Genomic DNA, 15797 nt, shown 5'->3' on the forward strand with positions numbered 1-15797 from the left:
GCTGACATCTTGCTCAATCATATTTTTAGTTAATGTCAAACAATGAGCTGCTGATAAAATATGATATGATCCAATTATAACACCACCACAATGATGTTCACCTTTTTTTTGTACCGATACTTGATATGGAAAATCTTGAATATCAGAAATAATACCATTTTCAAGTTTTTTTGGCAATTTACACTGGCAAACTGTAAAAATTTTTAAAATTAAAAATACAATAATTATATAAAAATTATAATCATAAAAATAAATACTTACTTTTAATTATTAAAAATAATAAAATAAATAATTTTATTAAATTATTCATTATTTAATTTTTTTTTTTTTTAATTATGTAAAAATAATAAAAAAATTAACTAGAATGATCATCAACAACTGATTGAAATAGGTCTGAAAAAAAATTAAACTATCAGGAAGTAAACCAAATAAATATTTATTTAGTAACACGTAATTTTTATTTGTTTTTTTTTTTTTTTTTTGTTTCAAATGATTGACAAATTTATTAGTATTATAGTTTATTTAATTATTTTTTTTTTTTTTTTTTTTATATCTACATTTAGTAATTTTCCATAATATGCTTGATAAAACTCAAGTAGGGATATACAAGTGTAAAAACTGGAATTGTTGTATCAAATATACTTTCCAATGATCCACCAACAATTCCAATAATTTCATTGTTGTAAATTAAACCACCACCACTGTCACCCTGTAAAATAAATATAATTTAATCACAAATAGATAAAAAAAAAACATGTAATGACAAGATATTTTTAAAAAACATTTTTACCTCAGCAGAGCCTAGTCTATCAGGAAGCTCAGCAGTACAAATTAAATTTTCAAATGAATTAGGAAATTTATGTCTACAATCATTTTTTTCTGAATAAATAAGACTTATTGATTGTAGATATTTTGATAAAGAAGCTTCTTTTCTATTAAAATTACCCCATCCCGAAAATGAAAAAATAAAAACGTCATATGGATTATTTGATTGAAATTTTTGAAACGGCAATGATATTGGTCTTTGGATATTGGAAAATATTATAGGACCTTCAACCTGTTGAATAAAATTATTATATTGAGTCAAATCGAAAAATTTTCTACGGTTTATCTTGATAGAATATTAATATTTTTGTTTTATTTATTCATTGTTTTTTTTAACTTACTTTTAACAAAGCTATGTCGTGTCTTTCCACTACGACATTCGAAAAACTTGGATGGACAATTATTAAAATGACCTCGTAAATTCGACCTTGTTCATTATAGAGCTCATTTGTTCCAGTTTGAGCAAATATATTTATTTCAGCAATATTATATGAATATGATACACAATGTGCTGCGGTGATAATATAGCTATCACTAATAATACTTCCTCCACAAAAATGACCGTTGCTATCTTGAAGAGATACTTGCCAAGGGGCTTCTTCTATTGGAATTACTTTTCCACCAACAATTTTATCTGGCATTTTTCCTTCTTTTATAATTGAAAAAATAAAAATTTAATTATTATTATTATTTTATTAAAACTTTAAATTGACAAATAAACTTACCAGAAATACGCAAATATAATTGTAATACAATTAAAAAAAAATTAATATACATTATGCTTATAGTGTAAAAAAAACTTTGTATTAAAAATTATTAATTTATGAAATAATTTAATAAAAAGATAAATGTTCAGAGTAACATTTTAAACTGTGATATTTTTTAATCAAATTTTTATTTTTTTTTATCATGATGGATTTTATTATTTACACAAAATTTTTTAATTTTTAACGAATTTAATTTTAAATTTATGGTAGATTTTTTTTTTTTTCCTTGATAACAAAATAAATAGCAGTGTTGTTTAATAATTTTGAGAATTAAAAAATTTTAATATCGAAATTTATTTGACTACTGATAACGAAATATGAAATATTTTTTTTAAATTTAAATTTAAATTTAAATTTAAAAAAAAAAAATAGATTTGATTAAACTGAAAAATTATTAATTTAATCATTTTAATTTGATGTTGAAATTTTTTAAAATTGATATCAATATCTTTTAATTGTCTCTTTGATCCAATTCATATAAGGATAAATATTTGTGAATATTGGAATAGATTGATTAGTCTCATCATTTTTAAAGTTTGAACTGCTAATTGCAATAATCACGTCATCAACAATCAAACCACCTCCACTGTCGCCCTAAAAACAACATTAATAGTCAATCAAATTTCTACTTATTTTAATATTAAATAATATCAATATAATTATATTCAAATACGTACTAATGATGGGCCTCGTTTATTAGTTAACATAGTCATACACATCAAGGCTTTGATATCTAAAAAAATTGCCTCACATCCATAATTATCATTATAAGTCAATGATATTTTTTGGAGATATGGAGACTCATCAAAAATTTCATCATCAATGTCAAATGCTCCCCAGCCATAAAAAATTGTTGAAAAATGTTTTTTCAACTGGAAATCATCAGCTACAGGTAAAGCAATATTGTGTTGAGTATTTGAAAAAAAAATTGGATCAGCTATCTAAAATAATTCGTAAAATATTTTATGTCAACATGTTGATTTGCTATTTTAATTTAATAAATAAATAATTAAAATACTGTTATAATTGCAAGGTCATTTCTCCAAAACATTTCATTTTTATAAAGTGGATGAACAATAATAATAACGGCTTCGAACAATTGACTCGTCGGATCATTCAAATAATTAATACCACTTTTTATACTAATACTTGTTTCAATTATTGTGTCTTTTAATAAAACACAATGTGCAGCAGTTAGTATATGAGTTGGAGATATTATATTTCCAGAACAAACGTGCCCATCTGAATTTTGGACCGATACAAGCCATTCATGGGAATCCTCATCCATTGTTCGCTCTCCACCTATTATTTTTTTCGACAATTTACAATGTCCAATACCTAATTTTAATATAATTAATATCATTAATTACAATAATAAAAATAATTTCCTGAGTAATTAATCTACTTACTTGAAATTAAAACAATTACAAGAAAAATTCCAAAAAATAAATTATTATTAATTATCATTATTGCCATCAGCTTTTTTTTTTATCTATAAGTTTGAGCGAGGAGATTGCTCAATCATTTGAACTTAAATAATAATTTAAATAACACATGTTTTAATTAGTTTATATGAATAAGTATATATATATATATTTTTTTATCTCGTCAAAATTTGATTGTAGACTTAACCGATAAACGAATTTATCTGATTTTTTTGTTTTTTTGTAACAATGTCATGTGAGATTAAAAATTTACGACAAGGATAATTTTTTTTTATTTTATAATTTATACTTTTATTTACATAAATGATTTTTATATTAAATTTGAGGCAGTTTTTTTTTTTTTTTCAATATCTTTCTATGGTTTTTTCAATCCAAGTTTTGTAAGCAAGCACAGAAGTGTGAACAACTGGGTATTCAATATATTCACTTGATGGTCCAGTAGAAACAATACCGATTAATTTATCACGATAAATTAATCCACCCCCAGAGTCACCCTTAAATTAAAATACCAATTTATAAAAATATATTTTAAATTAAAAAAATAGTTAATTTATATATATTAATAACTCACATTAGAAAGGGTTCGTTCATCTTGTCGTTGTGTACAAATTTGTTTTGATGAATCAATTTCATTACCAAAAAATCGTCGACATTCATCACCGTCAATTATTGACATATCAAGTTTTTTTAAATAACGACTATTAACACCACTCCCATCAGTCTCAAATCCCCAACCAGTTATTGTCACAATGGTATTCACTGGTAGCTCATCAGTAGCCAACGGAATTGGACGTTGTAAATTTGATATTTTTATTGGTTCTGCCACCTACAAAAGTAATTTAATTATTACAGATTAATTTCGATGATTAAATCAAGACAGAGTGAAAAATTTATTTCAATACATACTGTGCAAATTGCAATATCATTTTCAAATGTTTCAATATCATACTCCGGATGTATAACAATAATTACAACTTCGTGAATTTGACCATCACGAAAATCATGTTGATCATTTGTACCACTTAATATGTGTATGTCAATGTCAACAGTATTTTTTTCTTCTGAAATACAATGTGCAGCTGTTAGAATATGAGTTTCATCAATAATAGAACCTCCACAAATATGTAAACCTGCAAGTACAAAATATTAATCATTATATTATTTAAATAATCAATTTAACAATAATTATAATTACCTGCTGATTGAACAGACACAGTACTTGGATACTCTTCAATTCTCGAAGTATTACCACCAATTATTTTATCTGGAAATTTACAATATCCAACTACAAAAAAAAAATAAATATTTAATTAATAAATAGTATCATAACAATTGAAAAATATTATCAATTTTTTTTTTCACGTACTTGAAAACGATAAACTAAAAATGTAAAATAATTTGATAACAACACTCTTCATTGTATTCCTTTTTATAAAATGAAGAAAAAAAATCATTGACCTAATAATTTATACATTTTTCTCAGCTACCTCAATAATTTTTTAATCTGCAAAAAAAAAAAAAAAAATAAAAAAAGACTGAGTAACTGTTGATTTATTATTTTCAATGCCATTACCTTTTTTATTCATTTTTTTTTATTTAATTCATTATCAAGACTTATGTAACAACCATTAATTTGTTAAACACTTATTTTATTATACTTTTTTTTTAATTACATCATCATACATATTGTGTACATATATATATTAATTTATTATTGATAAACATAGTGTAGCTAAATTAAATTAATAAAATTTTGTGTCACAACAAAATTTGTTGACAATAACAGCATCAATAACATCTGAATTATCAAACAAATAAAAAAATTATTGCCTCTAATGGCACTAAAAAATAATATTATTTGTTTATATTAAATTTTTATAGATTTTTATAAATCATCAATGGACAACATCAGCCTTTCCTTTTGTGACTTAATATTTACTTCACGTCTCAAGGTGAGGCCAAGGTGTTCATTGCGATATTTTTTTTTTTTTTATTTTCTTTTTTTTTTTCTTTAAAACGAAATTGTTAAAAAGATAAATTTATTTATTATTTTTCATAATAAATCGATTATTTATTTTCACTCATTATATCTGCTTTTTTTTTTATATCTTTCTCTTCTTTTTTTTTTGGCATGATCTTTCTTGAATGGGACATGACAATTATCCCAAATTACATTTATTTACAATATATTTTTTTAAAAATATATTATCATTTACTATAAATATTAATTTTTTTTTTCTTTTAAAAAAAAAAAAATAAAAAAAAAAACCATAAATAATAACAAATTATATGTACAAATTTTTTTCTCTTAAAATTTTTTCCTCAAAATTATTATCAATCTATTACGAATAAAAAAAAAAATTCGTTTTCTTTAAATTTTATGCTCATAAATAGTTAAAATATTTTTTACTGTTATTGATAAATAAAAAAAGAAAAAAAAAAAAAAATATAAACCATTAAAATGGTAAATATTCCTGAGCTTATTAATTGTTTTAATAGTTTTAAAATGAAAAAAAAAAAAATAATAAAAATATGTTATTAGTATCGATGATGAGATTGAGCTTGTCTCCATTCAGCACCAGTATTACCATGATGATGATGATGATGATGATGTCTTTTTTTATTATTATTATTACTATCATTTTTATGTGTTGTTTCAGTAATGATATCTGATGTATTATCATTACCACGATAATTATCACGATAGCCTGGTTCATCAAGTGTTTCTTTACGTCTTAATGGTGTATGATTGACTTTTTGTCCAGCTGTTTCATGAAGATTTTCCCATGCTTGTCTGTAATATCTATTAAGACCACCACGACTTTCTGATGAACTGCTATCAAAACTTGCAACTGTATTGCAATCTGGTGATGCACGATGTCGATAATGTTTACTACTTCTTCCTCTGCTTCTGTAAAATAAATATATTATTTATAAAAAATATATTACGAAGAAATTTTCTATAATAACTAGGTGTGGCTTGGTGTATCCCCTTTTTTTTTTTTTTATTACAATGTTAATTAATAAATATATATATAAATTTGAAATACATAAAATTCCTCAGCTCTTGGAATTCCAATAAATAATCAGCAAGTGCAGAATAGAGGCGTGTATGTTTGTGCTAATATCTTGTCTTGAAAAAATTTGTGTTTGGTTGAAAAAATATGTGCAGGAAGTGGTTTACAGCTGGCTACTTCTACAAATGATATATTTATTATTTTTTTTTTTTTCCACCTTTTCACCAGGATAAGATCAATTCAAAAATTCCATATATTTAAAAAGAAAAATCTTGTAAATCAATTATATAATTTACAAGAAGAAAAAAAAAAAAAGATAATATTAATGGATGTTTATTTGGCACTATATAAAATAAACGGATATCCTTTTTATGAAAAAATAATATAAAATATTTAGGTGCGGTTGTGTATATGTGGTGTGCATTAATGTTGCAATCTCTCCACAAATTACCTTGACAGTGGGTGTCACATGTGTAGGTGACTTGTATACACATGGTGGTGATGTGAAGACGTCAATCAATTGATTCGTTGATGAGGTGGGTGAAGAATTCAATTATATTATTTTTTATTTTTTTAAAATTTTGTTTTGATGTTTTTTTTTCTTTTTTTTTTTTTGCAACATCTTTTGATTTTTTTTAAATTTGTACTATTTGCAAGATTTTTTTTTTCTTTTTTTTTTCCTTTTTTTTTTTGTTTCTTTTTGTATGATTTATTGAATTGGTATTGTTGTGTTACAAGGAGGGATTGGAGAAGTAGCCAGCACGTTGGGCTGCCGAGAGGCTGAATGAGTATGGATGGTCGGTGGCTCGGCGAGCGGTAAGATCACGACGCCCCAGGTGCTGGTCGGGGAATGGAAGCGCAAGAAGTGTATACCAACGTGACGGCATTCCAGATGGTTCACCACGTCCATGCCTACCGGGATTTACACCACGGTTACCCCCGAGCGCACCAACCCCACCGAGACCCCTTCGGCGACGTCGTCCTCCTACGCTGCCACTGCCGCTAACCATCATTTTTTTTTTTTTATACAATTTTTTTTGTTTTTTTTTTTTTTATTTACTCGTCATTGTGTGTCGTTATTAAGTAATCCTCTCACTGGAAATATCATTTACTTAACTAATTTATTCAAAAATAATTTTAATATATTTATCAATTCAATTGAAATAATTTTTTTTTTTTTTTTTCTTCTTCGAAACAACCAGGGAGAGGATTATATACTATTTTAATTTAATATTGTACTTCCCACATCCAAACAACAAAAAAAATTTATTTAAAAAAATATATTTATAGCAAGCAAAATAAAAATTAAAAAACCCATTACTCTGAAGCAAGAAAAAATGAATAATAAAATTTTTTTTCTCTACCTCAATTTAACTAGTTATTATTTGTTATTGTTTGTTTGTTTTTTTTTTTTTTTGTAATTATGTGTATGATATAAAAAAATAAATTCTTACCTGCGAATGAGAATGACAACAGTTGTAATAATAGCAGCAAGAAAAACAAATGCTCCAAAAATACCAAGTGCAATAACAGCACCAAGATTTAATTTTGCTTGATGTGTTGGTGCATCTGATCTATCAACTTTATATGGTCCAGTTGGTTCAGCAACACCAGATGCAATTTTAGCTCTAGCATTATCAACACCAGTACTAGCAATGTCATTATCAATTGGATGACTTTCATCAATATCTTCAACAGTTATTGACGGTATTATTGCTGGTTTTTGCATATCAATTGATGATTTTTTAACAGCTGATTCACGTACAGTTGCTTCATGTTCAGATGTTTGATGTAGTAATAATTTTTTATTTGTTGTTAATTCAGATGTTGTTGATGATGTTGTAGTTGTTACTGTTGTTGTTAATGGTGTTGTTGATATACGTGATTTTGTTGTTGGAAAAAATGGTTTACCTCTTGTACTTGATGGTCTAACAGTAAATCTTGGTAATGTTGGTGTTACTTTAACTTCTTCAATGACACATGTTGGTCCAGTATGATCATATAAACCAGTTGGTAAACATAATAGCTGTTTATGTCCATTTAATTTAAAACCTTTTATACAATTATATGTTACAATACTACCAACAAGTAATGTACGATTTGTTAATTTTAATTGATTTTTATCATTTGAATTTAATTCTTCAATATCAATTGTACTATGATTAACATATGGTGGTGAATCACAATGTATTGGTTCACAACGTGGTGGTGGACCATTCCAACGTTCATCAATATCGCATGTTAAACGTGCACGTCCAGTCATTTCATAGCCATCATTACATGAATATAATACTTGACTTAAATAATTAACCGTATTATTAATAAGTATATAATTACCATTTTTTATATTTGCCGGATAACCACATTCAATATTTTTACATACTGGTGGAAATTCATTATAAAAACCAGTATCTAAACATGTACGTGTTGATGGACCAATTAATAAACTACCAGAATTACAATTATATAATACTGATTCACCAACATGATAATTTGTAACATCTTTTTTATTATTACTGCCATTATTATTTGTATTAATAATAAGCATTGTTGAATTTGGTGGTTGTTCTGGTCTACCACATGCTCTTGGTTGATGTTGACAAATATAATTATATCTTGATGTACATGATGTTTCTGACCATAACCAACCACGACTACCATCATAACGTGCACATTCTTCTTGTGAACCATCAGATACACTCCAAAATGATACTGTAACTTCATCACCACTACCAGTCCATCTCCATATTGTTTTATCTTTTGTATCTCTTACTGCTCCCATCCAATATTGACTTGATGTATCACTTCTATGTCTTCTCCATAATTCCCATGATATAAAACCTTGTAATGCTGGATTACTTTCATCAACAAGTGTACCACCACGTGAACGACAAAAACTTAATGCATCTCTAAATTGCATTGGTTGTCTGTTATAAAATATATAACATTTACCATTATATGTTGCTGTTGAACCTGGTGGTTGATCTCTAAATTGTGGACATCTTTCAATTGGTAATGCCTGTAATTTAATATATAAATATATTTGTTTTTGTTATTTTTATATTATTTTATTTAAATAATTAATAATAAAATTACCTGATCAGTATAAACAAAAGCTTCACAAAGTGATAGCTGTACTGGTGCTGGTGATATTGCTGATGATTCAAGATGAACCGATACAAATGCACCAGGCATTGGTGGATTACATGGTAAAAATAATGGCTGTCCTTCTTCCAATAGTCCAGTAAATTTATTACAAATTGGATTTGTACCAAGATCAGGACGATTATTACCTACTCGAACGACAATTGTTCCAGTTGATCCATCTGTAAAATAATATTTTATGTTTTTATTAAATATAAATAACAAACAAAATATAATAAAAGAAGATTTTTAAATTATAAAAATAAATAAATAAAAAAGATTATTATCATTAATATTGTATTTCTATTTTATTTTTTTTTTGTATTTTTCTACGCGATTTTCGTAGTCCAGCGATCTTGACTACACAAGCCGGTGACCCACAAAGTATTTCACCTGTGACTATCCAAGAACCGAGAAAGATTAGATAGCCAAGTTTGTCAATTGATAATTTTTTTTTTTCTATGAATATTACTCATGGACTTGTGGTTTTTAAAAGTGAATATATGTAGTTTTTTTTTTTACTTTATTCTTATACATGAAAATAAAAATGAATAAAAAAAAATTAAAAAATAATTAGTTATATATTTTTAAAATATAGATTATTATCATCAATATATATATTTAATGTTTTTATTTATTTTTCAGTAAGTTTTCTAACAATTGAAAGTACAACAGTGAAAGACTCTCACTCTTAATGAAATAATTTCTAAAACGCCTCGATGAACTTGATTCTCATTAATGTGTCAATAAATTATTCAAAATATTAATATAATAATTAATGTATTATTTAATCACTTAAAAGCCATAATAATTTTTTTTTAAATATATATTAAACCAAGATTAATAAAAAGCAATAAATAAAATAAATTTAACAATATATATTTTTATGGCTCATTTCAATTTTCGAGAAATTTATCTTTGGGTAAATGCATTTCAAATGCATTTAACTAGAAAATTGTTATTGATTTGCTCTGGTTATAGAAAGTCATGGGAAAATAAAAAATATATTTTAACTTAAATTTATATAGTCATTTTTTATAATTAAAATTTTTCTAATACTTTTTTCATCGATTGAAATTTTGATAAATGAATATTTAAATTTCAAACTTACCACAACAAGCTTTTCCAAAATCAAGCCTGACAAGTTGAACCATATATGGCTCTAAAAGATTAACATACCACCAGGGTCGTTGCTCTGGTTTTGTCAATGTACATGTTTGAGGACTAAATGCCTGTCCTGAACTACCATCAACAGCTCTTTGTGGTATACCACCTTCAGCACTGCTTGATTGCATTGGAGCTTTTCCACCAGCAACATTTAAAACTATTGGCATAATTAAAATCAAAATTAATTATTTATATTATCTTTAAACAATCAACAACTTAATAATAATTATATATTTTAACTCATCAATCCTCATAAATTATTGTCTATGATTTTTTTTTTTTAGTTTTCTAATATTAAAAAAAATAAAAATGTTGAGGATATATATTTATAAAAGGTGAGTTTCACTCGGTTCGATGACGCATACTCGTCACTGAATGAAATGTCCTCCTTTCTCAAATTGTTCACGAGCAAATACATAGCAAATTTTATATATTACTAAAAAAAACGGTAAATAAAATTTATGAATAATTTGATAAATATATTAAACAAATTTGATTGTTAAAAATATTATATTTAAACAGTATATAAAAATAGTATATACCGTTTTTTTTTTTTATAAATTTTTAATATTCAATTTAACGCTAAATGATTGAGCTTATTTTTTTTTTAAATAAAAATTTTTTGATATAGAGAGATAGATAAAAATGTATCGAATCATCAAACATAAAATGAGTATTATATGATCGCGCTCTGTTTATTTCAATGCGGCACTACGAGGGAGCCTTATGCTTGGGCATCATCAACCAGGCGATTGTCTCGTTGCTCTCTAAGCACCGACAGAGCGAGTCCATGTAACTTGCCTCTTTGACTTGTAATGCGGCCCACGACCCACTTGTCGTTTTACGAGGGCCTACTTTGACTTATATACATGTATTTTTTTTTTTTTTTCCTTTTTTTTTTTCCATATGTTTTATAAAATTATTAATATTATTATTAAAAAAAAAAAACGTCTTTGTTCTACATGTTACTTTTTATGTTATTTTTATAACTTAATTATTGTCGTTATTAAAAAAATTCAACTGCTCTAAAATATTATTACATTTCCGTATTTATCATAACTACTAATTAAACACAATTATTATTATTTTTTTTTTTTCATCTTGTTTCATTTTTTTTTTTTTTTTAATTATTATATTAACCAATTTTCACTTTTTATTATTTTCACGTATATTTAATTTACAATGTTAATTGGAATTTTTAAAAAAATATATATTTAAATTTTGTAATTTATATTTAATTCAATGTGGGTCAGTATTTGATAAATTTATTTATTAATTTTATTTTTCGGCTATAAAAAAAAAAAATAAATAAATGTATATATTTTGAAAGTTGTGAATATATTAATGAAAAAGAGGAGAATCTTCTTTTTTTATGAGCTTATAATGATTATTGATGAAAAAATTTGTATAAAATAAAATTCTTTGAAAATATGGTAGGAACGTGACCTGTTTTTCCGTGTCCTTGACCGAGGTATAGCCCAGCAATGGTTTTTTTTTAAAACGAGGAAGAAAAAAAAAAAAAAAAAAGTATTAGTAAGAGACAAGATAAAATAAGAAGGGGCATTAAACCGTTAATACATGAACCTGCTGGCAGGCATTTGCGAACACTTTGCGTAGGTTTTACCATTAGTTATTTCATCTTCATTATTTTATTTATTATTATAATAATAATTGGTGTTTGAGTGTGTTGTTTTTTTTTTTTCCTCATTTTATTCTGTCTATCTGTTGATTCTTCATGCACACATAACTTGATAATTATATATATAAAATTAAAATATATATTATTATTATTTATAAATAATAATTACCACAAAATGGTACACCCTCAGGTGTCCAATTGCCTTCAGCTTGACACTGTCTTCTTGCTGGACCAAGAAGTTCAAAACCACGTTCACATGAGTACGTTGCAACAGTACCCTCAGGTAGACTTGTATCTTTTATTAATTCATCTTCTTCATCAAGTACATCATCAGTATCACCCTGTGAAAAACGTACATTACTGTGAGCTGGTGCACCTGGATATCCACATCCCAATGATTTACTTCCTAAATTAACAAAACGAAAAAATAATTAATTAATAAAACTTAATCAATTTTTTATTTAATAATTATTATTAATAACTAATTATAAATAAATTATAAATTTACCGTGAATTTCTAAATAATAAAAAATTAATAACTATTATAATCAATCCCAATCTCATTTTATAGATACATAATCCTCACACTTACCAAACTCTCAATTTTAGTTTGCTCTTTTTATTTAATAGCCAATTTTTAATCATAATAATTAATTCATAATTTTTAGAAAATGTTGTTTAATATTTATATTCTGATAGCAGGTCTTTGATTGCTTGATGCGTTTCGTGTCGATTTATGTAGCTTGATCGCAATATAAACCGTTAGTAAGTATAAGCATGATAATAGTTTGTTCGTTCTGCGTGACGAGCATATGGTAAAGACACTTCCAAATATGTAACATCCTTTATACGCACATCCTCGATTTCATTATCCATCCAAGTATTAATAAGTATACAATAAAACACCACAAACTGTATATCATTATTTTATTTATTTTAATTTTTTTTTCTTTAATATGCATATATATATTTGTCCTGGAATTTACTGATTCATTGTATGCATAATTATATCTTTGAATATTATTTATTTTATTTTTTTCAATATAAAAAATACTTGATAATTTTTGAAGCATTGCAAATATACAGCTGAGTGAGTGTTGATGTCAATAACGGTCTCTGTCAATTATTCAATAGTCCAAAAATAATTTAAAATTAAATTGCAATTATCATGATGAAAAAAATTTAAGAATAACACAGATTTTATTTATTTTTGGTGAAAAAAATTTCACTCAATTTGTGAGCCAGTGAAAGCTGTGTCCTCAAGAATTTAGCTTTCATTGAAGAAAAATTACACCCTCAATTTGTTTCTTATTTTTTTATACACATATGTAAAAGAAAATATATATTTTTATATAAAACAATTAGATACTCGTGAGAAAGTTTAGGAATTGTCATGATTAAATTGAATTTTTTATTGGTGGGAGACTCTAGTCGGCCGTTAGAGTCTTGAGTTTGAGTTGTTTGGAGAGTGGGTCAGTAGGTTGTTGAGTGACTAAATATTAACAGTTATTTGTGTACATTCGTGCATATAATAAAATTATTAAAAATGTCACTATATTTACGAAATTATATGATTTTAAAATAGCACAATAAAAAAGAGTAAATTTTATAAAAATTATGCAGACAAAAAAAATGAAAGAAAAAATTAATAATCAGGACAAAATCAAGAGTATAGTGAGTAAAATCACATGAAATAAAAAATGCATTTCGGGCAATGCATGTTTTATTTACTTCCCGTTATATTTGCCGGCTTTTTATTTTTTTTTTTTAAAAAGATTTTGTTGTATGTTATATGTATCGTGAGAAATTGGCCAAGAGGATTCATCACAATGCTTTCTTTTTCAATGAAAAATATATAATTCATCAACTACACACAATACTTGATTTAAATTTACAAACATTATTAAAATATACATTCTAATTAGACAAACTAGATTCGAAAAAAAAAAACATATATCTCAATGATTTTTAAAAAATTTTATATTGCAATTACACCGGATTAGACTGTAATTAAAATTATATATCTTATCTTGATAAACTCTGATAATTTGCGTGATTCTTTTTCTAATTACTTAAAAAAAAAAAAAACATGTCCTCTTTCGAAATTTTATTTGTAAACGGAAAAACTATGTATAAGTAATATCTCATAGTAAAATCAAAATTTATCACTATCTTTAAATAATATAAAAAAATAAAAAATATTAACCTTTTGTAAATATAAACACAATAATTAATAATTGTAAAATAAATCGTTGTATTTTCAGCAATGCCATTTCCAAAATCCAAGATAATCCAAAAAAATTCCTCAATGCAACACCACTGATTACTCTTTTTTTTTTTTTAATTATATTTTTTGTATTTTTCACTAATTATTAGTTAAAATTAAAATAAAATAATATAAAAACACATTAAATGAATGCAAATAAAAACTAATATTGATCACTGTTATTCATCATGATGAGTTTAAAAAAGAAAAAAAAAAAATTATAATTTTTAAAAATTTAAATGAAGAGCTTATTAGGACTCGTTGATATTAAAACGAGTGTTGATCAGAGACTGAAGCCCCTGTATTCAAGGCAGGAAGTCATATTCCAGGTGTTGGATTTTTTTTTTTTTTTTACTGGTAAAATCCCCACCTGTAAGACAGTCTGGCTCATAGCCAACCCAGTCTCTTTTTCAAATAACCACTTCCATGGTGTTCATGGAGTCTCATATAGCGGTTGAAACAGACGAGGATAACACTTTTTATTTATTTATTTTATTTTTTTAAAATAAAACTATCGTTGTTGTGTCGTACAACAGTGGGGCGCTACGTCATCGTCCTCCCGTTTTATATTTCCTTTAGTTTATAATCATTTTTTTATTTTATTTTTCTTTATAATGTTGCGTTGAAAAGTTGAAATGACTGCGATACATAAGGCTGTCTTACCTCTATATCTGCTCGTCACTGCGTCAGGAGTTGCCAGAAGTCAAAATCAAGAAGTAGGCACGATGGAATTCAGGCCATCCACGACTTTAAAATCTCACAGTCTGTCGGTGGTGGTTGTATTGATAAAATTTTTAAATGCGTGAATTCAATAATTTATCATAATTTTAACAATTATTATTTCATTATCATCTGAAAATTTAAAAAAAATATAACTGCACAATTTAAATGATAAAATTTTAGAAAATTTATAGAGCTTTTTTGAAATACTGTATATGAATTTGTTTTTTTTTCTTTTTTAAAAATATTTTTTATATTTTTGAAAATGACAACTATGCAATGATGACCTTTAATTAGTCAAAAAAATAAGACAACTTTTTTTTTTTCTCATTTTTTTTTTTATAATCAGATTAGTATAATTAACAACATAAAAATAATTTCAAAACTTTCTTTATATATATTTATATTTTTGCGGAAATGTGAAATACCTTCTTAATAACTTTTCGTGTCTTTTTTTTTTTTAAATTTTTTAACTCTGATAAATAATAAATTATAAAGAATTACAAAACTATTAAAAGGATATTCAATATATTTTTTACTTTCGAGTTTTTTTAATAATATATTTAATTTATCTTTGATGTTTTAAAATGACTTTCTGAATAACATTATATACTTTTTTTAAATTTTCTATTTTTGCAGATATTTAATAAAAAAAAAATATGATAATTGATAGTTTAAAAATTGTTTATCTTGAACGAATATAAAATTTATTTATCTATTATTGACGTAATTGTTTGTAGAAATATAACTCGAGATAATAATTTACAAAAAAAAAAAAAAAACCTAAACGAGTCAATGTAGAAGTCG

The 15797-nt window shown here is 25.2% G+C and overlaps 3 protein-coding genes across 3 annotated transcripts; all 3 read right to left on the minus strand.

Annotated features, from left to right (window-relative positions):
- Positions 1 to 2033: 2033 nt before the first annotated feature.
- LOC122856235 (inactive serine protease 45-like) lies at positions 2034 to 2880 on the minus strand. The gene is made up of 3 exons (XM_044157926.1): positions 2611 to 2880; positions 2270 to 2533; positions 2034 to 2186 (listed from the first exon to the last, which is right to left on the minus strand). Exons 1-3 carry the CDS (start codon positions 2878 to 2880, stop codon positions 2034 to 2036), a joined length of 687 nt encoding a protein of 228 aa, XP_044013861.1.
- Positions 2881 to 3381: 501 nt separating this feature from the next.
- On the minus strand, positions 3382 to 4455 carry LOC122856236 (chymotrypsin-1-like). The gene is made up of 5 exons (XM_044157927.1): positions 4404 to 4455; positions 4233 to 4322; positions 3944 to 4167; positions 3609 to 3863; positions 3382 to 3531 (listed from the first exon to the last, which is right to left on the minus strand). The coding sequence occupies exons 1-5, from the start codon at positions 4453 to 4455 to the stop codon at positions 3382 to 3384; spliced, it is 771 nt and encodes a 256-aa protein (XP_044013862.1).
- Positions 4456 to 5430: 975 nt separating this feature from the next.
- On the minus strand, positions 5431 to 14400 carry LOC122856921. Its single transcript, XM_044158831.1, has 6 exons — positions 14211 to 14400; positions 12174 to 12410; positions 10310 to 10522; positions 9151 to 9380; positions 7509 to 9073; positions 5431 to 5948 (listed from the first exon to the last, which is right to left on the minus strand). The coding sequence occupies exons 1-6, from the start codon at positions 14275 to 14277 to the stop codon at positions 5576 to 5578; spliced, it is 2685 nt and encodes an 894-aa protein (XP_044014766.1). The 5' UTR covers positions 14278 to 14400; the 3' UTR covers positions 5431 to 5575.
- Positions 14401 to 15797: the final 1397 nt, after the last annotated feature.

Source organism: Aphidius gifuensis, linkage group LG5 (genome assembly GCF_014905175.1).
Source record: "Aphidius gifuensis isolate YNYX2018 linkage group LG5, ASM1490517v1, whole genome shotgun sequence".
NCBI lineage: Eukaryota > Metazoa > Arthropoda > Insecta > Hymenoptera > Braconidae > Aphidius > Aphidius gifuensis.

What these genes read in the sequence shown, in the direction of transcription:
- LOC122856235 (XM_044157926.1), bottom strand. Translation starts at nt 2,880, where the DNA reads ATGGATGAGGATTCCCATGAATGGCTTGTATCGGTCCAAAATTCAGAT. An exon ending in ATGACCTTGCAATTATAACA is followed by an intron (nt 2,534 to 2,610) that starts GTATTTTAATTA and finishes GAATTATTTTAG; the next exon opens with ATAGCTGATCCAATTTTTTT. An exon ending in ATAAACGAGGCCCATCATTA is followed by an intron (nt 2,187 to 2,269) that starts GTACGTATTTGA and finishes TGTTGTTTTTAG; the next exon opens with GGCGACAGTGGAGGTGGTTT.
- LOC122856236 (XM_044157927.1), bottom strand. Translation starts at nt 4,455, where the DNA reads ATGAAGAGTGTTGTTATCAAATTATTTTACATTTTTAGTTTATCGTTT. An exon ending in TTTTAGTTTATCGTTTTCAA is followed by an intron (nt 4,323 to 4,403) that starts GTACGTGAAAAA and finishes TTTTTTTTGTAG; the next exon opens with TTGGATATTGTAAATTTCCA. An exon ending in ATGATATTGCAATTTGCACA is followed by an intron (nt 3,864 to 3,943) that starts GTATGTATTGAA and finishes TTACTTTTGTAG; the next exon opens with GTGGCAGAACCAATAAAAAT.
- LOC122856921 (XM_044158831.1), bottom strand. Translation starts at nt 14,277, where the DNA reads ATGGCATTGCTGAAAATACAACGATTTATTTTACAATTATTAATTATT. An exon ending in TGAGGGTGTACCATTTTGTG is followed by an intron (nt 10,523 to 12,173) that starts GTAATTATTATT and finishes TTATGCCAATAG; the next exon opens with TTTTAAATGTTGCTGGTGGA. An exon ending in TTTTGGAAAAGCTTGTTGTG is followed by an intron (nt 9,381 to 10,309) that starts GTAAGTTTGAAA and finishes ATTATTTTACAG; the next exon opens with ATGGATCAACTGGAACAATT.